The sequence below is a fragment of the Salvelinus alpinus genome, chromosome 10 (assembly GCF_045679555.1).
Source record: "Salvelinus alpinus chromosome 10, SLU_Salpinus.1, whole genome shotgun sequence".
Lineage (NCBI taxonomy): Eukaryota > Metazoa > Chordata > Actinopteri > Salmoniformes > Salmonidae > Salvelinus > Salvelinus alpinus.
In genome coordinates, this window is record NC_092095.1 from 23207907 (window position 1) to 23231178 (window position 23272).

General features: G+C 43.7%; 1 protein-coding gene across 1 annotated transcript in view; it reads left to right on the forward strand.

The window, feature by feature from the left end:
• The window catches only part of LOC139531735 (melanoma receptor tyrosine-protein kinase-like), a 49136-nt gene extending 26658 nt beyond the window's left edge, over positions 1-22478 (forward strand). Inside the window, exons 2-27 of the mRNA XM_071328465.1 lie at positions 1524-1675; positions 2075-2282; positions 2497-2631; positions 2883-2951; positions 3196-3314; positions 3483-3624; positions 6372-6488; positions 6642-6768; positions 11514-11587; positions 11693-11783; positions 12063-12265; positions 12763-12895; positions 13011-13098; positions 13320-13477; positions 13636-13674; positions 15565-15709; positions 17540-17662; positions 17900-17998; positions 18390-18575; positions 19547-19702; positions 19908-19983; positions 20111-20257; positions 20389-20486; positions 20979-21131; positions 21222-21357; positions 21492-22478. Of these exons, the coding sequence (XP_071184566.1) occupies positions 1524-1675; positions 2075-2282; positions 2497-2631; positions 2883-2951; positions 3196-3314; positions 3483-3624; positions 6372-6488; positions 6642-6768; positions 11514-11587; positions 11693-11783; positions 12063-12265; positions 12763-12895; positions 13011-13098; positions 13320-13477; positions 13636-13674; positions 15565-15709; positions 17540-17662; positions 17900-17998; positions 18390-18575; positions 19547-19702; positions 19908-19983; positions 20111-20257; positions 20389-20486; positions 20979-21131; positions 21222-21357; positions 21492-21826 (3509 nt within the window). The 3' untranslated portion in view covers positions 21827-22478. The remainder of the gene's footprint in view (positions 1-1523; positions 1676-2074; positions 2283-2496; positions 2632-2882; positions 2952-3195; positions 3315-3482; positions 3625-6371; positions 6489-6641; positions 6769-11513; positions 11588-11692; positions 11784-12062; positions 12266-12762; positions 12896-13010; positions 13099-13319; positions 13478-13635; positions 13675-15564; positions 15710-17539; positions 17663-17899; positions 17999-18389; positions 18576-19546; positions 19703-19907; positions 19984-20110; positions 20258-20388; positions 20487-20978; positions 21132-21221; positions 21358-21491) is intronic.
• Positions 22479-23272: the final 794 nt, after the last annotated feature.

Sequence of the window (23272 nt, forward strand, 5' to 3'; positions counted from 1 at the left end):
AGGAACTACGGGCGAGGATGTGCTTCCAGATGTCAGATTGCCCCAGAATGACATTGACCTGAAGAACTGAAGCAGCGTGGGGGGAACAGATACAAAACTGGGAGAGAGGGTGCAGCTGTGTTTACCTTAGTGACATCTCTGAGTGAGGCCTGCTTAGAAGCACACACACGGAGCTCAATGTACACTAATACTATATGCATGTGAACTGCAGTTACATTAAAGTACAGTTAGAGTAAAGTTCCATCCAGAACATTTTATTTAGAGTTTTATCTTCTATTTTTTATGTAAATAAAACGCCACCTATCAATACAATCTATGATAACAAAGGTGATCCTGCCAGAACATGAAATACGACGGCTGTGTAATCAACCCAAGGGTCAAATGTTATTACACGTTACAATGCACATGCATTATGATGGCAGTTGTTTAGTGGAACGGGGGAGGAGGGGTACTGAGGTTAGGGTGATGGAGCCATACCTACACACTAATGTTTTGACTTAGTCAAGAAGTGATTATGGCCTATGATTTTACTTATAATGTAGTTATAATGATTGTTCTAGACCTAGGAGCTTGCAACTTGTTAAGTTAAAAGCGGTTTCTTGAAGAATGACTTCCCTGCCTACTTTATTAACCACAGCATGACTCTCTGAAAAGCTCTCGCGAGCTAAACTAATATGAACCACAAGCTAAGCTAAACTAATATGAACCACAAGTATATCAGACTTATTAAATGATTTGTTTGGCTACATCCTCGTGCTCATGCTGTGAGCCTTGTTGTCTGGTCCCAAGATAAATTACACAGGGACTTTGTCTATTCCCTTACCAGCTGCTTCCATCTTTTCTTCCTCACCTCCCACTGACTACAGCATCTGCCTCTAAAACTGTGCGCGTTCAACTCAAGATACCCTAGCACAGGCGGCGCGCAACTCTCCACACCATCCACAATTCCTCCCGAAATATACCCTTTAACAGTTCTCCTTGGAAGAACAGGTACATTCAAATAAGCTATAGGTGTCTCCCCAAAAATCTGAGCGATCTATGCCGGTTGAGACACAATGATGTTAGGGTTTCAGAAGGCAGCAAAGTGCATGTGTGGGAGAGCTTTCTTTCTCTCCTTCCAGATGATGGAGTGGTGAAAATCCCTCCTTGGTTGGCGTGTAGTCTGCAGCAGTGTAGACGTTAAAGATCAACCTCTCATCTCCTCAGAACCTGTCCAACATGTTGTGGAGACTCTCTGTAATGGCATATCACTTTATGTCAGGACTGACAGTCATTATGTCACCATTACGTGCACCTCAATACCACTAAGTGGAACTGTGCCCACAGTAGGTTAGGATTCATGGTGATGTTCAGTAGAAATTTGTTTGGAAATGTAGTTTCCACTAAATGATCCAAAAGTGGAACTCTGTTGGAATCATTATGTAAATGACTCCTACAGTTAACATGAACGCCAAAGTTTGATGTATACAATTAGCAACTAAACTTCCATAGTGACACTTTTCCTCTCTGTCTTCTGGTTTCAGTGTGTCAGGGGATCAGCAACAGGCTGACGCTGCTGGCGACTGTAGACGACCACTACAACAACCTGGTGAAGATGTACAGCAACTGTACCGTGGTCCTGGAGAACCTAGAGCTCACCTACATCCAGGACTACCACGACCTCTCCTTCCTCAAGGTGAGGAGATGGAGGGTTCGATTCCTATACCTTGTTTGCAGTGGCTTCCTACCTATCCACCTTTCCTATGTCCTATAGTTCCTCGCCCTCTCTCTGATCTAAAATGACCTGAGAGAAAATAGTGTTGCAGCCATTTTATTACTTTTCTTGCCGTGGCTTCTAGCGTCTAGTTGAATGCACTGGCTGTAAGTAACTCTGGATAGGAGTCTGCTAAATGACTCAACGTCAATGTGAGTGTAATAGTCAGAATAAAGCTTTTCTATCCTTTATGACTTCAATTCCCCCAACTGAACAATGATTGTATTGCAAGGTTAACGTAGTCCAGAGTAGGTTGCATGACCACCAGACCAAACTCTGGCACGTTCCGTACTTCTATCCATTTCTATGTTCTCCCTCCAGTCCATTCAGGAGGTTGGAGGATACGTTCTGATCGCCCTCAATAAGGCAGCCAGCATCCCTCTGGAGAACCTGCGTCTTATCCGAGGACACTCCCTCTTCCTTGACAAGTATGCCCTGACTGTAACGTCCAACTATGAGAAGAATCACTCCTCTGTGACCCTCAACTACACCCGGGGCCTGAGGGAGCTGAAGCTGAGTGGACTGACAGGTTAGTGGGTGACTGGGAGGTCCATTTCAGTGACTGTATCCGGATTCTGTCCACACCTGAGTGGGTCAAATACATTATGTAATGTTATTTAAAGTACTTTGAAGTATTTGAGGTGCGCTTGATTTAGCTTGGGAGTTTGAATTTTTGGGTCTATGCCATTGGTTCCATTACACAGGCCAGACAACATATCTATGTGTCCTTCTATTTTGCACAGAGATTCTCAAGGGAGGTGTGAAAATTGCCCACAATCCTTTGCTGTGTAATGTGGAAACCATTCAGTGGTGGGACATGGTAAATAAGGCCATAAACCATAGTATGCACTTCAAACTGGAGAGCTATGGCCGTTACTGTAAGTATGCTAGCTTCATTAACACTTAGTATAGTAATGAATCCTTCTCTGCTTTGTGTTCAGTGGAATCATTTTGGGGTCGTTGTTTTTCATTTGATGTTGCACAACTATTATGATTATTCCATATGATACAGCTTTCGGGTTTGTGATTTACAACCAAACTTGCATGGCCAGGTTTAACCATGTGTAACACCAGTATTCTATGAATGACATCATTCAGATGTTAAGCAGGGTTTTTCCTCACCTTGCAGGTGACAAGTGTGACCCGGGATGCTACAATGGATCGTGCTGGACCTCAGGACTAGAGAACTGTCAAACCTGTAAGGAGTCATTCTTCTCTCCCCGAAATTAGTAGGGATACATTTACATTACATTTTAGTCATTTAGCAGACGCTCTTATCCAGAGCGACTTACAGTAAACATCACATGCTATTTCTCTTTCATGATATTGGTAGAAACTTTTGTTTGTGTTGCAAGTATTTTGTTGGTTGCTCGTTTTCTGCTCTCAGTGATGGGTGTGTTTTGCTGACTGGTCCTCTCTTTCCAACTCCCATCTCTCCTCAGTTACCAAGCTGACGTGTGCAGAGCAGTGCTCTGGAAGGTGTAGGGGTCCTAAACCCAGTGACTGCTGTAACGAACACTGTGCTGCAGGCTGCACCGGCCCTAGGCCAACAGAGTGTCTGGTGAGAGACTCTTCTGACTTCAATGAATTCAGAACTTACAAAAGTTATAATCACATAGGAAAGACATTTAAAAAGACAACAGGCAGACCCACTCCTGGGCTGTTCCAGATGTCGTTGGCGATATTGCACACTCATTGTGATCGTAGTCTTTCGTTCTTGTATTCAAAGGCTTGTAGAGACTTCCAGGATGATGGTACATGTAAGGATGCCTGCCCCCCTACCATGCTCTACAATCCCAACACCCACCAGTTGGCTTCCAACCCTAACGCCAAGTACACGTTCGGGGCCACTTGTGTGAAGGACTGCCCACGTAAGGCCATCTACATTATCAAAGGGTTAATAAAGATGGGGTCTGCTCATAACATTGCTGAATGGCCAGACAAACATCTGTTCTACACCATACATGTATATCTGGAGGAACAATCTGGAAGAATTGTGCTCTATTTGTTACTTTCATACAGTTGAAGTCAGAAGTTTACATACACTTAGGTTGGAGTCATTAAAACTTTTTCAACCACTCCACAAATTTCTTGTTAACAAACTATAGTTTTGGCAAGTCAGTTAGGATATCTACTTTGTGCATGACACAAGTCATTTTTCCAACAATTGTTTACAGACAGATTATTTCACTGTATCACAATTCCAGTGGGGTAGAAGTTTACATGCACTAAGTTTACTGTGCCTTTAAAACAGCTTGGAAAATTCCAGAAAATGATCTCATGGCTTTAGAAGCTTCTGATTGACTCAAATTGTAACGATCGTTGTTGGAAGGATGGTCGAACCAAGATGCAGCGTGGGGTAGGTTAATCATTTTTATTTATGATAACCGGCACAAAACAAGAAAGAGTAACAAACGAAACGTACAGCTTTGTAGGGCTAAAAAGCAACAATACAAAATCAAGATCCCACAAACAACAGGTGGGAAAAGGCTGCCTAAATATGATCCCCAATCAGAGACAACGATAGACAGCTGCCTCTGATTGGGAACCATACCAGGCCAACATAGAAAATAAAAAAGTAGACTACTCACCCTAGTCAAACCCTGACCTAACCAAAATAGAGAAATAAAAGGTTTTCTAAGGTCAGGGCGTGACACAAATGATGTAAATTAGCCTATTGGAGGTGTACCTGTCGATGTATTTCAAGGCCTACCATCACACTCAGTGTCTCTTTGACTGACATCATGGCGAAATCAGCAAAGACCTCAGAAAAAAATTATTGTAGACTTCCACAAGTCTGGTTCATCCTTGGGAGCAATTTCCAAACGCTGAAGGTACCACGTTCATCTGTACAAACAATAGTATGCAAGTATAAACACCATGGGACCACACAGCCTTCATACCACTCAGGAAGGAGACGCGTTCTGTCTCCTAGTGATGAACGTACTTTGGTGCGAAAAGTGCAAATCAATCCCAGAACAACAGCAAAGGACCTTGTGAAGATGCTGGAGGAAACAGGTACAAAAGTATCTATATCCACAGTAAAACGAGTCTTATATCAACATAACCTGAAAGGCCGTTCAGCAAGGAAGAAGCCACTGCTCCAAAGCCGCCATAAAAAAGCCAGACTACGGTTTGCAACTGCACATGGGGACAAAGATCGTACTTTTTGGAGAAATGTCCTCTGGTCTAAAGTAACAAAAATAGAACTGTTTGGCAATAATGACCATCGTTATGTTTGGAGGAAAAAGGGGGAGGCTTGCAAGCCAGAAAAAACCATCCCAACCGTGAATTACGGGGGTGGCAGCATCATGTTGTGGGGTGCTTTGCTGCAGGAGGGACTGGTGCACTTCACAAAATAGATGGCATCTGTCAGGACCCGGTGCGAGAAACAGTCACTAATAATCGTCAGAACCCAGAAGATGAGGCAGACACAGCAGTACTAGAGATGGTGGTTTAATTAAAGAACAAAATCTTCAGGCAAAGAAACTAAATCCACAATGTCCAAAAATAAAGCCAAAAGGCACAAAATGGAAATCCTCCAAAATACAAAAGAAACTCCACGAAGTGGTAAAAAACAGCAGGGAAAAACAAACCTCAAAAGACTACTCAAATAATACACAAGAACTAAACCAGAGAACCTCTGGAAAATCCAACAAGAGAAATATCTGAACAAAACAAGGCTTGGGCTGGGGCTGGGTGCTAACTTACAAACACTGAGCAAGGAACTGAGGAACACACAGGGTTTAAATACTAACAAGGGAACGACAAACAGCTGCAAACAATAATAGAGCAAGGAAGAAAACAAAAGGAACAAAAAAGGTGCAATGGGGACATCTAGTGACCAAAAACCTGAACAGTCCTGGCCAAAACCTGACAGCATCACGAGGAAAGAAAATTATGTGGATATATTGAAGCAACATCTCCAGACATCAGTCAGGAAGTTAAAGCTTGGTCGCGAATGGGTCTTCCAAATGGACAATGACCCCAAGCATACTTCCACTTAAGGAAAACAAAAGTCAAGGTATTGGAGTGGCCATCACAAAGCCCTAACCGCAATCCTATAGAACATTTGTGGGCAGAACTGAAAAAGCATGTGCGAGCAAGGAGACCTACAAACCTGACTCAGTTACACCAGCTCTGTCAAGAGGTATTGGCCAAAATTCACCCAACTTATTGCGGGAAGCTTGTGGAAGTCTACCCAAAACGTTTGACCCAAGTTAAACAATTTAAAAGCAATGCTACCAAATACTTATTGAATGTATGTAAACTTCTGACTCACTGGGAATGTGATGAAAGAAATAAAAGCTGAAATAAATCACTCTACTATTATTCTGACATTTCACATTCTTAAAATAAAGTGGTGATCCTAACTGACCTAAGACAGGGAATTTTTACTAGGATTAATTGTCAGGAATTGTGAAAAACAGAGTTTAAATGTATTTGGCTAAGGTGCATGTAAACTTCCAACTTCAACCTTATCTATTGTTTCTTTCAGAACGTTTCACCTCAGTGAATATGCCCCCTCCGCTGTACTTACATGGTGAAGAGACTTTTGCCTATAATTGTCTGGATTGGTGAAGGTGACCCCTGACCTATGATTGGTTGTTTATTATAGATAACTATGTGGTGACGGACCACGGGGCGTGTGTCAGAACGTGCAGCGGCAACACACACGAGGTGGAGGAGAATGGTGTCAGGAGGTGCAAGAAGTGTGACGGAATCTGTCCGAAAGGTAAAATATTGCAAATGTAACTCTTTGTCTGTGTTAAGCTGGGCAACATAAATGTACTTTATTATCAAATTTGCTAGCTGTGTCATTTCTTAACCTCATAATGCTGCATTGGATCGTCAATGGTTTGAATGTTTTTGTGTAATTCTCATCTAGTTTGCGATGGACTTGGAATGGGGCTGCTTACTAAAGTGTTGTCAATCAACGCGTCTAACATTGATTCTTTCAAAAACTGCACCAAAATCAATGGAGCTGTTTCAATTATGCAGACATCTTTGGATGGGTAAGGATTAACAATCACATTGTACAGTGTCCATGGGCTGTCCTAATATGTACACCTTAACAGTGAAATACAATGCAATTTGCTCTGTGTTCCTTCAAATTATTTTGAATAAACTTAAATGACTGTATTTTGAACTACTCCCTCTAATATACAGCACCAGTCAAAAGTTGACACACCACCTCATTCCAGGGTTTTTCTTTATTTTTACTATTTTCTACATTGTAGAATAATAGTGAAGACATCAAAACTATGAAATAACATATGGAATGATGTCAAATCAAAATATATTTTAGATTCTTCAAAGTAGCCACCCTTTGCCTTGACAGCTTTGCACACTCTTGGCATTCTCTCAACCAACTTCATGAGGTAGTCACCTGGAATGCATTTAGATTAACAAGTGTGCTTTCTTAAATTAATTTGTGGAATTTATTTCCTTAATGCATTTGAGCCACTCAGTTGTGTTGTGACAAGGTAAGGGTGGTATGCAGAAGATAGCCCTGTTTGATGAAAGACCAAGTCCATATTATGTCAAGAACAGTTCAAATAAGCAAAGAGAAAGGACAGTCCATCATTACTTTAAGACATGAAGGTCAGTCAATCCAGAACATTTCAAGAAGTTTCTTCAAGTGCAGTCGCAAAAACCATCAAGCGCTATGTTGAAACTGGCTCTCATGAGGACCGCCACAGGAAAGGAAGACCCCGAGTTACCTCTGCTGCAGAGGATGAGTTCATTAGAGTTACCAGACTCAGAAATTGCAGCCCAAATAAATGTTTCACGGAGTTAAAGTAACAGGCACATCTCAACATCAACTGTTCAGAGGAGACTGTGTGAATCAGGCCTTCATGGTCAAATTGCTGCAAAGAAACCACTACTAAAGGACACCAATAACAAGAAGAGACTTGCTTGGGCCAAGAAACACAAGAAATGGACATTAGACCGGTGGAAATCTGTCCTTTGGTCTGATGAGTCCAAATTAGAGATTTTTGATTCCAACCACCGTGTCTTTGTGAGACGCAGAGTAGGTGAATGGATGATCTCTGCATGTGTGGTTCCCACCGTGAAGCATGGAGGTGGTGGTGTGGGGGAGCTCTGCTGGTGATTTATTTAGAATTCAAGGCACACTTAACCAGCATGGCTACCACAACATTCTGCAGCGACACACCATCCCATCTGGTTTGCGCTTAGTGGAACTAAGCCCATCTGTGTAAAGGCTATTTGACTAAGAAGGAGAGTGATGGAGTGCTGCATCAGATGACCTGGCCTCCACAATCACCCGACCTCAACTCAATTGAGATGGTTTGGGATGAGTTGGACCGCAGAGTGAAGGAAAAGCAGCCAACAAGTGCTCAGCATATGTGGGAACTCCTTCCAGACTGTAGGAAAAGCATTCCGTGTGAAGCTGGTTGAGAGAATGCCAAGCGTGTGCAAAGCTGTCAAGGCAAAGGGTGACTACTTAAAATAATTTCTGGGTTACTACATGATTTCATGTGTGTTATTTCATAGTTTTGATGTCTTCACTATTATTCTACAACGTAGAAAATAGTACAAATAAAGATAAACCCTTGAATGAGTAGGTGTTTCCAAACTTTTGACTGGTACTAAATGTACAGTGCATTTGTAAAGTATTCAGACCCCTTCCCTTTTTCCAGAAATACCATATTTACATAAGTATTCAGACCCTTTGCTATGAGACTCAAAATTGAGCTCAGGTGCATCCTGTTTCCATTGATCATCCTTGAGATGTTTCTACAACTTGATTGGAGTCCACCTGTGGTAAATTAAATTGATTGGACATGATTTGGAAAGGCACACAGGTGTCTATATAAAGGTCCCAGTTGACAGTGCATGTCAGAGCAAAAACCAAGCCATGAGGTCGAATAAATTGTCCGTAGAGCATCGAGCCAGGATTGTGTCGAGGAACAGATCTGGGGAAAGGTACCAAAAAAAATGTCTGCAGCATTTAAGGTCCACAAGAAAACATTGGCCTCCAATATTCTTAAATGGAAGAAGTTTGGAACCAAGACTCTTCCTAGAGCTGGCCGCCTGTCCAAACTGAGCAATCCGGGGAGTAGGGCCTTGACCAAGAACCCAATTGTCACTGACAGAGCTCCAGTGTTCCTCTGTGGAGATGGTTGTCCTTCTGGAAGGTTCTCCCATGTCTGCAGCACTCCACCAATCAGGACTTCATGGTAGAGTGGCCAGACGGAACACACTTCTCAGTAAAAGGCACATGACAGCACGCTTGGTCTGATGAAACCAAGATTGAAGTCTTTGGCCTGAATGCCAAGCGTCACGTCTGGAGGAAACCTGGCACCATCTCTACGGTGAAGCATGGTGGTGGCAGCATCTGTGGGGATGCTTTTCAGTGGCAGGGACTGTCCTTAACTTGCCCAGCCAGAGCCCGAACATCTCTGGAGAGACCTGAAAATAGCTGTGCAGCGATGCTCCCCATCCAACCTGACAGAGCTCTTCAGGCTAGGGGCAGCATCCTGAATTTCCGGATGACTGACGTGCCCAAAGTAAACTGCCTGTTACTCAGGCCCAGAAGCTAGGATATGCATATGTATTGATAGCATTAGATAGAAACCACTCTGAAGTTTCTAAAACTGTTACAATAATGTCTGTGAGTATAACAGAACTGATATGGCAGGCGAAAACCGGAAGAAAATCCAACCGGAAATTGTTTTTTGAGGTCACAGGCCTTTTCAATACTAGCCTATGGGATATACAAAAAAAAGGTGTCAGTCTTTAGAAAGGGTTTCAGGCTTGTTTCTTGAAAAATGAACAAGTAGTTGTAGTTTATCCAAGGTGTTCTCATCAGGACAGGGAGACTTTTGGCGCGCGTGAACGAGGGCGCGCTCTTCGTTATTTTCCTTTTCTATTGAACACCGTTCTTTCCGTCTGAAATATTAGCGTTTATTTACATATTAGGGTACCTGAGGATTGATTACAAACATTGTTTGACTTGTTTTGGATAAAGTTTACCGGTAGCTTTTAGGATTCCTTTGTATGCATGTTGAAGGAGTGGATTACTGAAATCAATGGCGCCAACTAAACAGACCTTTTGGATATAAAGAATGACAACCGGTGCTGGTTGAAAAAGTATTTTGATGTGGGGCACTGTCCTCAGATAATCGCATGGTATGCTTTCGCCATAATGCCTTTTTGAAATCTGAAAACGCGGTTGGATTAACAAGAAGTTAAGCTTTTAAAATGATGTAAGACACTTGTATGTTCATGAATGTTTAATATTACAATTTTGTAATTTGAATTTGTCGTGCTCCAGCTTCACCGGATGTTGACCTAAGAGGTTTTTAAGAGGATCTGCAGTGAAGAATGGGAGAAACTCCCCAAATACAGGTGTGCCAAGATTATAGTGTCATAACCAAGAAGACTTGAGGCTGTAATCACTGCTTAAGGTGCTTCAACAAAGTACTGAAAAAAAGGGTAGGAATACTTATGTAAACACAATATTTCCGGACATTTTATATACATTGCAAATAAATCTAAACCTGTTTTTTGCTTCGTCATTATAGGGTATTTTGTGTAGATTGAGATTATTATTATAACTATTTTAGAATAAGGCTGTAACATAAAATGTGGAAAAGGTCAAGGGGGTCTGAATACACTGTATATACGTGTGTATAATATACACTAGTGTTCGAAAGTTTGGGGTCACTTAAATGTCCTTGTTTTTGAAAGAAAAGCATTTTTTTGTCCATTAAAATAACTAATTGATCAGAAAGTGTAGACATTGTTAACGTTGTAAAATGACTATTGCAGCCGGAAACTTTTTTATTTTTTAAATGGAATATCTACATAGGCGTACAGAATCCCATTATCAGCAACCATCACTCCTGTGTTCCAATGGCACATTGTGTTAGCTAATCCAAGTTAGGCAGAGTTCCTCTGTCCAGTGTCTGTTCTTTTGCCCATCTTAATCTTTTCCTTTTATTGTCCAATCTGAGATATGGCTTTTTCTTTGCAACTCTGCCTAGAAGGCCAGCATCCCGGAGTCGCCTCTTCACTGTTGACGTTGACTGGTGTTTTGCGGGTACTACTTAATGAAGCTGCCAGTTGAGGACTTGAGGTGTCTGGTTCTCAAACTAGACACTAATGTACTTGTCCTCTTGCTCAGTTGTGCACCGGGGCCTCCCACTCCTCTTTCTATTCTGGTTAGAGCCAGTTTGCGATGTTCTGTGAAGGGAGTAGTACAGTGTTGTACGAGATCTTCAGTTTCTTGGCAATTTCTTGCATGAAATAGACTTAATTTCCCCGAACAAGAATAGACTGACAAGTTTTGTTTTGTTTCTGGCCATTTTGAGCCTGTAATCAAACCCACAAATGCTGATGCTCCAGATACTCAACCAGTCTAAAGGCCAGTTTTATTGCTTCTTTAAATCAGCACAACAGTTTTCAGCTGTGCTAACAATTGCAAACTGGTTTTCTATTGATCAATTAGCCTTTTAAAATTATAAACTTGGATTAGCTAACACTGTGCCATTGGAACACAGGAATGATGGTTGCTGATAATGGGCTTCTAAACGCCTATGCAGATATTCCATAAAATAAAAAGCAGTTTCCAGCTACAATAGTCATTTACAACATTAACAATGTCTACACTGTATTTCTGATCAATTTGGTGTTATTTTAAATGGACAAAAAAAAGCTTTCTTTCAAAAACAAGGACATTTCTAAGTGACCCCATACTTTTTTAACGTGCCTTTGTAATTGCTTCTCTCAGTGATAGGTACACATCAACACCAAAAATGGACCCTGCCAAACTGGAATATTTCAAGACTGTGAAGGAAATTTCAGGTAGAACAGCTATTTAACTTATGTTCAATTGCTTTGTAATTCATCCAAGGGTAACAAAAGCAAAGACGATGCTTGACTACATTTATATTTGTTATTTTCCTAAAGGGTTTTTGCTGATACAAGCTTGGCCCGAGCACCTCGACTCTCTCAGTCCATTTGAAAACCTAGAGATTATCAGAGGAAGGACCAAACAGTTGTAAGTGTATCTCTGTCCTACACTGCGGTGATGTTCAATATGTCTGCTTCAGAAGGTGCTGTATGATACCTCTGCTATTTGTCATACCTATGAAACTAGGTTTTTGAAAATTGTTTCAAATGGGGTTTCGGTTCATGATTGATAGCAAAAACTCTGTAGCCTAGAAGCTAAAACGTGAGCTGGCTTGAGCGGTTCCCTGCTGTATATTTCATTGTTTAATGATATGTTTGGGCTAGCTAGAGTAGCAGTAAGCTAACATGACCTTTTCTTTTCCCGTAGTGGTCAGGTGAGTTTCGCTGCCCTCAACTTGGCCCATCTGAAGTATCTAGGCCTCCGCTCCCTGCGAGAGATCAGCGATGGCAATGTTGTGGTGAAGAACAACCCCCAGCTCTGCTACACCAACGGAGACCACTGGAAGAGCCTGTTCAGATTGGGCAAACAGTCCTCAACGGTGGGCAACAACGTCAACATCAGCACCTGTGGTAAGCAAGGACAAAGAATGAATTCTGATCAATGCCTTTATACAAACACTGCTTTTCGAGAAATGGTTAAAATGGCCAAATGCTAATTCCTCCCAGTTAGTGCCTGTGATAGTCAAAAACAGCCCTATTCCCATTGGCCACTGGTACTTGTTGTTAGGTAACTAAGCTAACATTGCCATGATTGGATCCAAGCGATGAGGCAGTGACTCTACCTCCACCCTCTGGGTTCGATCGATTTTTAGCGCTATTGCGTACACCTATCCTGCAAAGGAGGCTGCTGAGGGGAGGACGGCTCATAATAATGGCTGGAACAGAGCGAATGGAATTTGATGCCATTCAGCTCCAGCCATTACCACGAGCCTGTCCTCCCAAATTAAGGTGCAACCAACCTCCTGTGCTATCCTATCCTTTCACATCTACCCTAGCCTAGGGGGTAGGGTCTATGGGGGGGGGGGGTTCTGGATGGGGCCTATAGTCTTCCTCTCTCTTCCCTACAGCCAAGCTAAACAGTACCTGTGATGAGATGTGCACTGACGAGGGCTGCTGGGGGCCCGGCCCCACCATGTGTTTTACATGCCTGTATTACACCCGTAGCGGGCGCTGTGTAGGGGCCTGTCACCTACTGGAGGGGTGAGCTAGCCCAATGACACCAGGGGCAAACTATTGATACTTCTCATATGTCAAATATATCTACTGTAGGATTGTGCTGTGTTAATGTTTTAACAGTTTTCCCTCGCCTTTTCAGGGTGCCACGAGAGTATGTACTGAATAACAGGTGTCTAGAATGTGACCCAGAATGTATGGTGAATGGACCACAAAGCTGCTTTGGACCAGTACGCTACTTTCACTTCAAATCCATCTCAATTGTCTCATCTAAAATGATCTTGACATTCTCACGTGATATTGAGTTACATAACAAATTCAGAGAACTAGACGAATTCTGTGTGACTTGGGAAATGTGGCATAGCCAGTGGTTTTACTCAAGACAAGTGATTATTTCAGTGAAGATCAACATTTCTAGACACCTCTGACCCTCCTCTCTCGCCCTCTGAAGGGCCCTGACAAATGTTTGGCGTGCGCTCACGTCAAAGATGGCCCCCACTGTGTATATCAGTGCCCACACGGCGTTCTCGGGGACGGGGATAGGCACATCTGGAAATACACCGACAAGAAGCGAGAATGTCAGCTCTGCCATGAGAACTGCACCCAGGGGTAAGGCATAGGCTACCCATCTATTTCTAACTCTTTGTTGTAAAGCCAATGTCGGCCTATTTTGAATGAATGTCTGTTGAAAGACCATGAACATTTTACCATGGTCAAGACTGTGAAGTAGTCTCCTGACCATAGTATCCCCTCTTTCCTGTCTGCAGATGCTCTGGACCTGGACTGAGTGGCTGTAGCACCAGAGGGTGAGTGAAGATCATCCTGGTTCCAGATCTGTTTGTGCTGTTTAACATGACAATGACTATAGTAGTTATTTATTTAACTAGGCAAGTAGACCTGTAGACCGGACTGTAGACCGTCTCAGGAGGTTCCGGACTGTAGACCGTATCAGGATGTTCCGGACTGTAGCCCGTCTCAGGAGGTTCCGGACTGTGGCCCGTCGTTGGAGGTTCCAAACTGTGGCCCGTCGTTGGAGGTTCCGGACTGTGAAACGTCGCCGGAAGCTCTGGACTGGGAACTGTCGCCGGAAGCTCTGGACTGGGAAGTGTCGCCGGAAGCTCTGGACTGGGAACTGTCGCCGGAAGCTCTGGACTGTGGAGGCGCACTGGAGGCCTGATGCGTGGGACCGGTACAGGTGGCACCGGGCTGATGACACGCACCTCAGGGCGAGTGCGGGGAAGAGGGACAGGACGTATTGGACTGTGGAGGCGCACTGGAGACCTGGCGCGTGGGACCGGTACAGGTGGCACCGGGCTGATGACACGCACCTCAGGGCGAGTGCGGGGAAGAGGGACAGGACGTACTGGACTGTGGAGGCGCACTGGAGACCTGATGCGTGGGACCGGTACAGGTGGCACCGGGCTGATGACATGCACCTCAGCACGCCTGCTCTGCAGTACTCTCAACGCCAGCACCTCTCTTGCGTCGAGCTCCTCACTCGACTCCCTAACTGGCTCTGGTTCACTCCTCGGCTCCGCCAACTGCTCCATGTGCCCCCCCCCCCAAAAAAAAAATATTGGGGTTTCTGTGGCCTTCCTCCCCGACGTCGTTGCTGTCCTCTCATGCTCCTAGGCGACTCCCGCCAAGGAAGGCGATCCTGTCCTGCCAGGATTTCCTCCCAAGTCCAGGATCCCTTCCCATCCAGGATCTCATCCCAAGTCCAGGATACTTCCTCCTCCTGGGCACGCTGCTTGGTCCTTTGTTGGTGGGATCTTCTGTCACATCCGTCGTTAGAATAAGACCAAGGCGCAGCGTGCTATGCCTACATTCTCTTTTAATGAATGAACACCGAACAAACCAACAAAATGAACAAACGAAACGTGAAGCTATACAAAATAGTGCTGACAGGCAACTACACATAGTCAAGATCCCACAAACACAAATGAGGAAATGGCTACCTAAATATGATCCCCAATCAGAGACAACGATAAACAGCTGCCTCTGATTGGGAACCATATCAGGCCACCATAGAAATACAAAAACACAGAGATGACCCACCCAAGTCACTATCACGCCCCAACCAACACAGAGAAAAAACAGCTTACTATGGTCAGGGCGTGACAGCTCCAGAGCACATTTACATGCCGATCTATAAATTATGTCCCCGTAATCTAGCATGGTCATCTGAATCAGGGTTAGTTTGACAGCTGGGGTGAAAGAGGAGCGATTACGATCAAGGGAACCAAGTCTAGATTTAACTTGAGCCTGCAGCTTTGATATGTGCTGAGAGAAGGACAGTGTACCTTCTAGCCATACTCCCAAGTACTTGTATGAGGTAAATATCTCAAGCTCTAAACCCTCAGAGGTAGTAATCACACCTGTGTGGAGAGGGGCATTCTTAGCAAGACCGCACAAATGGATCTGGCATCAGGCTAACAGGAAACTGTATCATGGGTAAAGTAGCACTGATCAAGTAAATGAAGAGAAGTCATCTTGGGTGAGTTTCCCCCCAAAATAATATAGTTTACAATATATAACCATTTAGTCCAGTGTAGGCAATAGATGAAAGATCAATCAAATGTATTTAAAGCCCTTTTTACATTAGCAGTTGTCACAAAGTGTTTGATCTTAGATTCTTAATACCACTAAGATAATCTATCAGGAAACTTACCCCTGTGTTGTTGCTACTCTCCCAGTGGTCACGTTGCGTCTGTGGTGGTGGCCAGAGTGGTGGGAGGCCTCCTGGTGTTTGTGGTCCTCGCCCTGGGTGTTTTCGTGCTGCTCCGCAGACGCCACGTCGTCAGGAAGAGGACACTGCGCCGTCTGCTGCAGGAGAGAGAGGTAACAGACACAGGAAGGACACAAACTGTATACTTGGACATGCATTAGACATGCGCATATAGGCTACGTTCACAGTCACACATGCAGCCCAATTATGATCTTTTTTCCACTAATTGTTTTTTTGACCAATCACATCAGATATTTTTCAGAGCTGTATTTGATTGGTCAAAAGACCAATTAGTGACAAAAATATCAGAATTGGGATGTCTGTGTCACCATACCCTAGCTCAAGACTAAAAATGTAAAAGTAGGCTACAAAAAAGACTAAAATAATTCCAATCCCGATTAAAATGCAACAGGTGTTTAGTGTATTGAACAGCTGGCTTTAGGACCATGCAGCGCATCGCTCAGAGAGCAGAGAAGGTGCCAGACAGTTTGCTTTGCCGGTCAGCGGTTTAGGCAGTGCCCAGAGTTTTATGTCGGCATTTGAGCGCAGCCTTGTAAGCCTCGCAGCCAGCTGTTCTATGCACCAGTCACTTTCACATAGATGTCGGCATAGACGGCGCGTTCAATAGGCTAGAGGAAGTAAATTGAATTTGCCAATATTAGCTATATAACTACTCGTGCCTATACAGAAATAAAATCATTCAAAATACTACACCAGAGATGGTGATTTAAATCAAATCAAATTTATTTATAAAGCCCTACTTACATCAGCTGATATCTCAAAGTGCTGTACAGAAACCCAGCCTAAAACCTCAAACGGCAAGCAATGCAGGTGTAGAAGCACGGTGGCTAGGAAACTCCCTAGAAAGGCCAGAACCTAGCAAGAAACCTAGAGAGGAACCAGGCTATGAGGGGTGGCCAGTCCTCTTCTGACTGTGCCGGATGGAGATTATAACAGAACATGGCCAAGATGTTCAAATGTTCATAGATGACCAGCAGGGTCAAATAATAATAATCACAGTGGTTGTCGAGGGTGCAACAGGTTTGCACCTCAGGAGTAAATGTCAGTTGGCATTTCATAGCCGATCATTCAGAGTATCTCTACCGCTTCTGCTGTCTCTAGAGAGTTGAAAACAGCAGGTCTGGGACAGGTAGCACGTCTGGTGAACAGGTCAGGGTTCCATAGCCGCAGGCAGAACAGTTGAAACTGGAGCAGCAGCACGGCCAGGTGGACTGGGGACAGCAAGGAGTCACCAGGCCAGGTAGTCCTGAGGCATGGTCTTAGTGCTCAGGTCCTCCGAGAGATTTAGCTTATTTTAAAAATGAGCTGTGGTTTGTTTTATGTGCGCAGTTTGGTCAGCACGCGCTGACTACGCAATCTACTCATCACATTGGGAATAGTAGCCTATTTTACATTAGTCTACAGATGCATGCAATCCTTTATTATAAAGGTGCAATTTTATGGTATATCGCTTCCCAAAACTTGAAACTCTGTGCTGCAGATGGATGTCGGCATTAGATATCGGCCTTGTGACTTGATAGTCTGTATTATGCATTTATTTCACGTTGCACTGCAAGTACATTTGAGGTTGAGTAGAGGTTGACTTTGTATATGCCGTTCCACAGAACTTTAAACTTAATATTGAGGTAATAATTCATGGCTGGGGTCATTTTTGTTTTTGCTGTAATCCAAATAGCATTTTAGAGTTTTTAAATTGTGTAGAAAGGCAGTAAATTAGCTTCAATTTACCCACTTTCCAAAACCTTAGGTTTAACTGAACTGATGCCACTGGTGTAAACGCAGCCATACAAACTCAATCACAGACATGACACGCTCATGTACAACATTCAACCACAGGGGCCAACATGTTAACGACACTTTTACAGGGATGAATGACATACTGGGGGTAGATAAGACACTTTGCTTTGTTGTCGGTCCCATAGTTGGTTGAACCCCTGACCCCAAGTGGAGAGGCACCCAACCAGGCCCTGCTCCGCATTCTGAAGGAGACTGAGTTTAAGAAGATCAAAGTGTTGGGATCAGGGGCCTTTGGAACTGTCTTTAAGGTAAGCAAAGTGATCAGTGCTTTTTTAATGGAGGTGGTTCAGACAGTGAATGAGTAACCTTCCATGAGACCTGAGAAACAGACTTGTGGCAGGACACCGGGGTCTGAATCCAGTCGATCACACTCTACACAAATCACTAGTGATCAAACTGATTTTATAAAACGTGTTCCTCGTCCAGGAATAGAGTTATGTGTCCATTAGTTTGTAAAAGGTGACATAAACGTGTTCTTTCCCCAGGGCATGTGGATTCCTGAGGGAGAAAACGTGAAGATCCCTGTTGCCATTAAGGTGTTGAGAGAGGCCACTTCTCCAAAAGCCAACAAGGAGATTCTAGACGTGAGTAAACTGTTTGTATAGATGTTTCTAAATGCAGCCCAAGCGTTCCCGGTTGGCCTTTTTTCTTGCAGTCTGGCTGCGCTTCTCAGCATGTTTTTACATTTACGTCATTTAGCAGACGCTCGTATCCACAGCGACTTACAAGAGCAATTAGGGTAAAGTGCCTTGCTCAAGGGCACATTGACAGAGCTTTGTCGGGCTTGGAGATTCGAACCAGCAACCTTTCGGTTATTGGCCCAACACTCTAACTGCTAGGCTACCTGCCGCCCAGCAACCTTCCAGCAGATTGCCATATCCTTTTCATGTGTTTTCTGAGATGTTAGACACTTCTCCAGGCATTGTGAGATCTGAAAAGATGACCTGGAACATCCTCCATCTTTTCTGTCTGCAGGAGGCCTATGTGATGGCTAGCGTGGAGCACCCCCATGTGTGTCGTCTACTGGGCATCTGCCTGACGTCCACGGTGCAGCTCATCACCCAGATCATGCCCTACGGCTGTCTGCTGGACTATGTCAAGGAGAACAAGGACAACATTGGCTCCCAGTGCCTGCTTAACTGGTGTGTGCAAATCGCCAAGGTGAGCAAACAGGAAATGACTTTGCTGTGTTACATTGGTGCTTTGTCTTATTTTGTAAATAAGTATGCCATACCCATGACTTTGGGGAAAACAGTCCCTCCCAACTAATCACCAGCAAGCCTGTCAAAGAAGTACTTTGTCAGTCAATCTCGATCTGACAAGTTTTAAATAGAACCATGCCAGCTGCTATCACACCTGGATAACCAGATCAGTCTGCAATATGTAGACGAACGGCGGGTAGTGTGATTGATTATTACAAACGGGAGCAAACTTTGCTTTCTTCAACACTCACTCTGCTCTCGCAGTATTTCAGGTGTGATTAGGAATGGGTCTTTGACGGACTGATGTATTCACTTAACTTCTTTGTTACCCTTTTAAACCCCATCCCCCCACACACATCCCCCAAAACCCCTGGCCTGAGTGGAGCTCTCTTCCCAGCCTTGGTTGTGACCTTGCCTCTGGTTATTATTTAGTCTATTTGTACAGTAAGCCTGCTGAGGGCTAATTATTGAATACACAGAGGTCTATCTGTTCACGGCTTGTCTTGCTGTCTCAAAGAGCAACATTGTCTCATTGATTGTATGGAGATAAGGATCAAAGCAGGGAGGGGCTGTAGCTATAAATATACTAATAATGATGTGTTTTATAGAGAAGGGTGAATTAGGCGTCTAAAGCGGTTAAGTCCCACTCAAAGTAGCCCTCTATGGAAGGTTAAGTATTGGGAGGTTACATTAAAGTGCCTGGTGAAAGGGACCTTGTTCGTGTCAACATTAGTACAAATGCTTACCTCTGGATAAACCAATGTCAAATTGTAGTGATAGACTCTTTTTCTCATTATAAAGTGCTTTACATTGTAAGGGGGTCCTCATCTCATCCACTACCAACTTGTATGTACAGTGTCCGTATCAGGACAGCCTCTGAGTCACAAGGAGTTGGTGTCTGACATCCATATGTCTTTTGGATGTCTGCAGGGTATGAACTACCTGGAGGAGCATCACCTGGTGCACCGTGACCTGGCGGCCAGGAACGTTCTGGTGAAGACGCCTCACCACCTCAAGATCACCGATTTTGGACTGGCCAAGCTGCTCACCGCAGACGAGAAGGAGTACCACGCAGATGGGGGCAAGGTTGGAGCAACTAACATCACTGCCGTAGTCACATTTAGTGTTTTTATACAAACAGTCATGCAAATCCTAGAAAATGTGGGCATTTCTCTCAAAACGAATGAACGCTGAACACAATTAACTTCCAATAAAGAATTGTTACAGGATGGGCAATGGACTTGGCTGACCAATAACCATGGCTGACCAATAATCCTCCCTCCTAATGTAGGTGCCCATAAAGTGGATGGCACTGGAGTCCATCCTTCACTGGACCTATACACATCAGAGTGATGTGTGGAGCTACGGTAAGTCCAACTGGACAAACAGTACAAATATTTGTGGAAATAGTCAAACTGAAATTCTGAACAACTACAGCTTCCGAAAGTGTCTACCTCTTAGTTCTACTGTTGGTGTTTCTGTAATGACATGCAGGTGTGACAGTGTGGGAGCTGATGACGTTTGGGTCCAAGCCCTACGATGGCATCCCGGCCATTGAGATAGCTGGAGTCCTGGAGAAAGGAGAGCGCCTGCCACAGCCCCCCATCTGTACTATAGACGTCTACATGATCATGGTCAAATGTGAGTCATGTGCAGCATAGATATGTAAAGGGGATACCTAGTTATTTGCACAACTGAACGCATTCAACCGCAGTGTGTACACACGCGCGCGCACACACAATCAAGGGGTTTTATGTCTTACCTACCTTCAGGCTGGATGATCGATGCAGAGAGCAGACCACGGTTCAGGGAGCTCATCTCTGAGTTCTCCAAAATGGCCCGGGATCCATCTCGCTATCTGGTCATTCAGGTCATTTAAGAATACTTTACTCCCTCAGAATTAGATATTCTATTAGATGGTTGCATCAACTCTTATTTCTTTGATGGGACATTACAGGAAAGATCTCTATCATAAAATAAATGTTTGATCTCAATGGGATTTTATCTATTTAGGATCAATCAAAATGAAATATTTACCCATATTGTAGTTAGGCCCCCCCTGGGTGCACGTTTTGGTTTTTGCCCTAGCACTACACAGCTAATTCAAATCATTTAAGCTTGATGATACATTGGTTATTTGAATCAGCTGTGTAGTGCTAAGGAAAAAAACTAAACTTGCACCCGGGGAGGCAGGACCGAGTTTGGGAAACTGCTATAGGCAATAAAAAGTCTTGAAAGCTATGATGGTATGTCTACTTAATTTGCTGATGAGAGCCATTTATGACCGAAGTGTCATGTTTTAACTTAAGAAAGAATAAAACACCAAGCTTTTAATCTAATTTACTCTAAATGTACATTTCAGGGGGATGATCGCATGTACCTGCCCAGTCCCACGGAACCTATGTTCTACCGTAGCCTGATCAGTACATCAGAGAACATGGAGGATGCTGAGGAGTATCTTCACCCCTATAAGGACCTCTCCACCAGACAGACCACCCAGCACCACAACTCTAGGGTAAGTGAGCGCGCACACACACACACGCGCGAACGCACAAACAGACATATGCGCACACACACGTTTGACGTTTCAATCGTCTCACCACAGAATGGCCATCCAATGAGAGAGAACAGTGTGATCCTTCGCTACATCACAGATCCCACCCACGGTGGTTCTCTAGAGAAAGACATCACAGACCCCACCCACGGTGGTTCTCTAGAGAAAGATTTCCCAGCTCTTCCAGGTACAGTACAAACGTTATCTATGATGAGTTATTCAATTAACGTTCAACACATATGCATTGAGGGCGTAACACTTCACCATCTCCGCTCTGTAATGTAAGCCTGGGTATTTACTTGACCTTTGTCTGTATTCTAGAATACATGAACCAGGACGGGAACACCAGGCTCTCTGACGTCTTCAACCCCAGCTATGAGGACCCCACTGAGCCAGCCTGGGCTAGTAGGCCCTCCTCTGGGTACGACCCGGACGTCAAGTTCTTCAACTTCCTGCCGTGCGTGCTGGAGATCCCTGAGTACCACAACATGGCCCGCTGTACCCTCCCTCGCTCCGTCTGCGAGCGCATGGACAACCCAGACTACCAGGAGGACTTCCTGCCTCAGGCCACACCCACCAGTAGTCACTTCCTGCCTGCAGCAGAGAACCTGGAGTACCTCGGGTTGAGCGCTGCTGTACACGCCCCTGTACGCTAGGGGTTTCCTCCCACAGAACACAGGTACAGTGAGGGACTATGGGACCCAAAGGAACTTGGATGGAGACAGATGTGGGACATCAGGGAAGGGTTTGGAGAGATTACAGTAGTGTGGTTGACCCTTTATCTATGGAGTGAATAGGCTTTTTGCATCGTCCTTGGACGTAAGTCAGCCGAAACCAAGATGGCGTCTGTCATGAACTGATGCTCCTGGGAAATGTGTACTCTATTTCAAATCCATGAAGCAACCATCCACAGGTGAGTTTGGGTGACTTTCCAATCAGAAGAATGAGCCAAAGCCGTGACAATACAATTATGTCACGCAAGTAACTTATTTGTACACTGTTGTTTGTTCAGTTCGAGTCGAGCGTGTGAAACGGTTGTTTTTTTATTTGTCTTGCCAAGAAATGTGTATGTGGAGTGAACTGAGATACTGACGGACCTTATGCTTACATTGTATTGTGGACACAGTTTATTAGAGCTTTTCACTGTTGTACACACTTAAATACCAAGACTCAAACGATTTTGGGTACCGAGAGCTACTGGTAACTAAGAGGGTCAATTCAAAGTATTTTCAAAAAACGACACACAAATGTACAGATTGTGTTAGGCGTGCATTGATCTACACAATGACGGTAAATAATGTTGACGTATTCGGGTCTCACTCTTTATCTTAGAAAGAAAACTGGTCTGTAAGTCTTAACTCTTGCTAGTATTAATAATTGAAATAAGGATTGAAAACTGGAAGAGCACAAATAGACACTATAAAAGAACTCTATGGGTGGATAACGATTAAATGAAGGTGTGGCGGTGTGCCGTATTCTGACCTTGAATGAATGCCCCCACCTCAAACCCCTCCCCCCATTCATGGTTTCCTAGCGTGTAAAGATGGTGGAATTAAGTCAAGTTCAGAATACGGCGTGAAAAAAAACAACTATATAAATACAAATATGATTTTTTTTTTTACTTTTTTTTTTTTTACTAAGTCTGGCTTTCAACTTACTCTTGAAAGTTATAATAGTAGAATGCACAAGGTGCAATTTCAAAATTGGGTAGTAAAGCATCAGTTTAGCTCGTCAGTCATTGCATACCTTGAGAGCTATTTATAACTATAACTAACGTCAAATGTCCAGATCAACTAGACCATGTCAGCTCAAGTTTTTAGCTAGGTTTTTTAGTCTAAGAAAAAGCATGAGGTGCAGACTAAGGGCGAATAAACTGTAAGCTATAAAAACTGAGTTTATATATATGAACTCCCAGTAACTTATTGGGTAAAACACCAGGGTCACCCTGAAGAAGGCAGAGTGATGCCGAAACGTTGGTGGTTTACCCAATAAATTACTGGGAGTTTATATATAGAGTCTGCAATTCTTTATTTTTATAGCTAGGTTTTTTAGCTCATAGATTTTGTTGTAATGTTTGAGTCACTTAAATCACATGAATATAC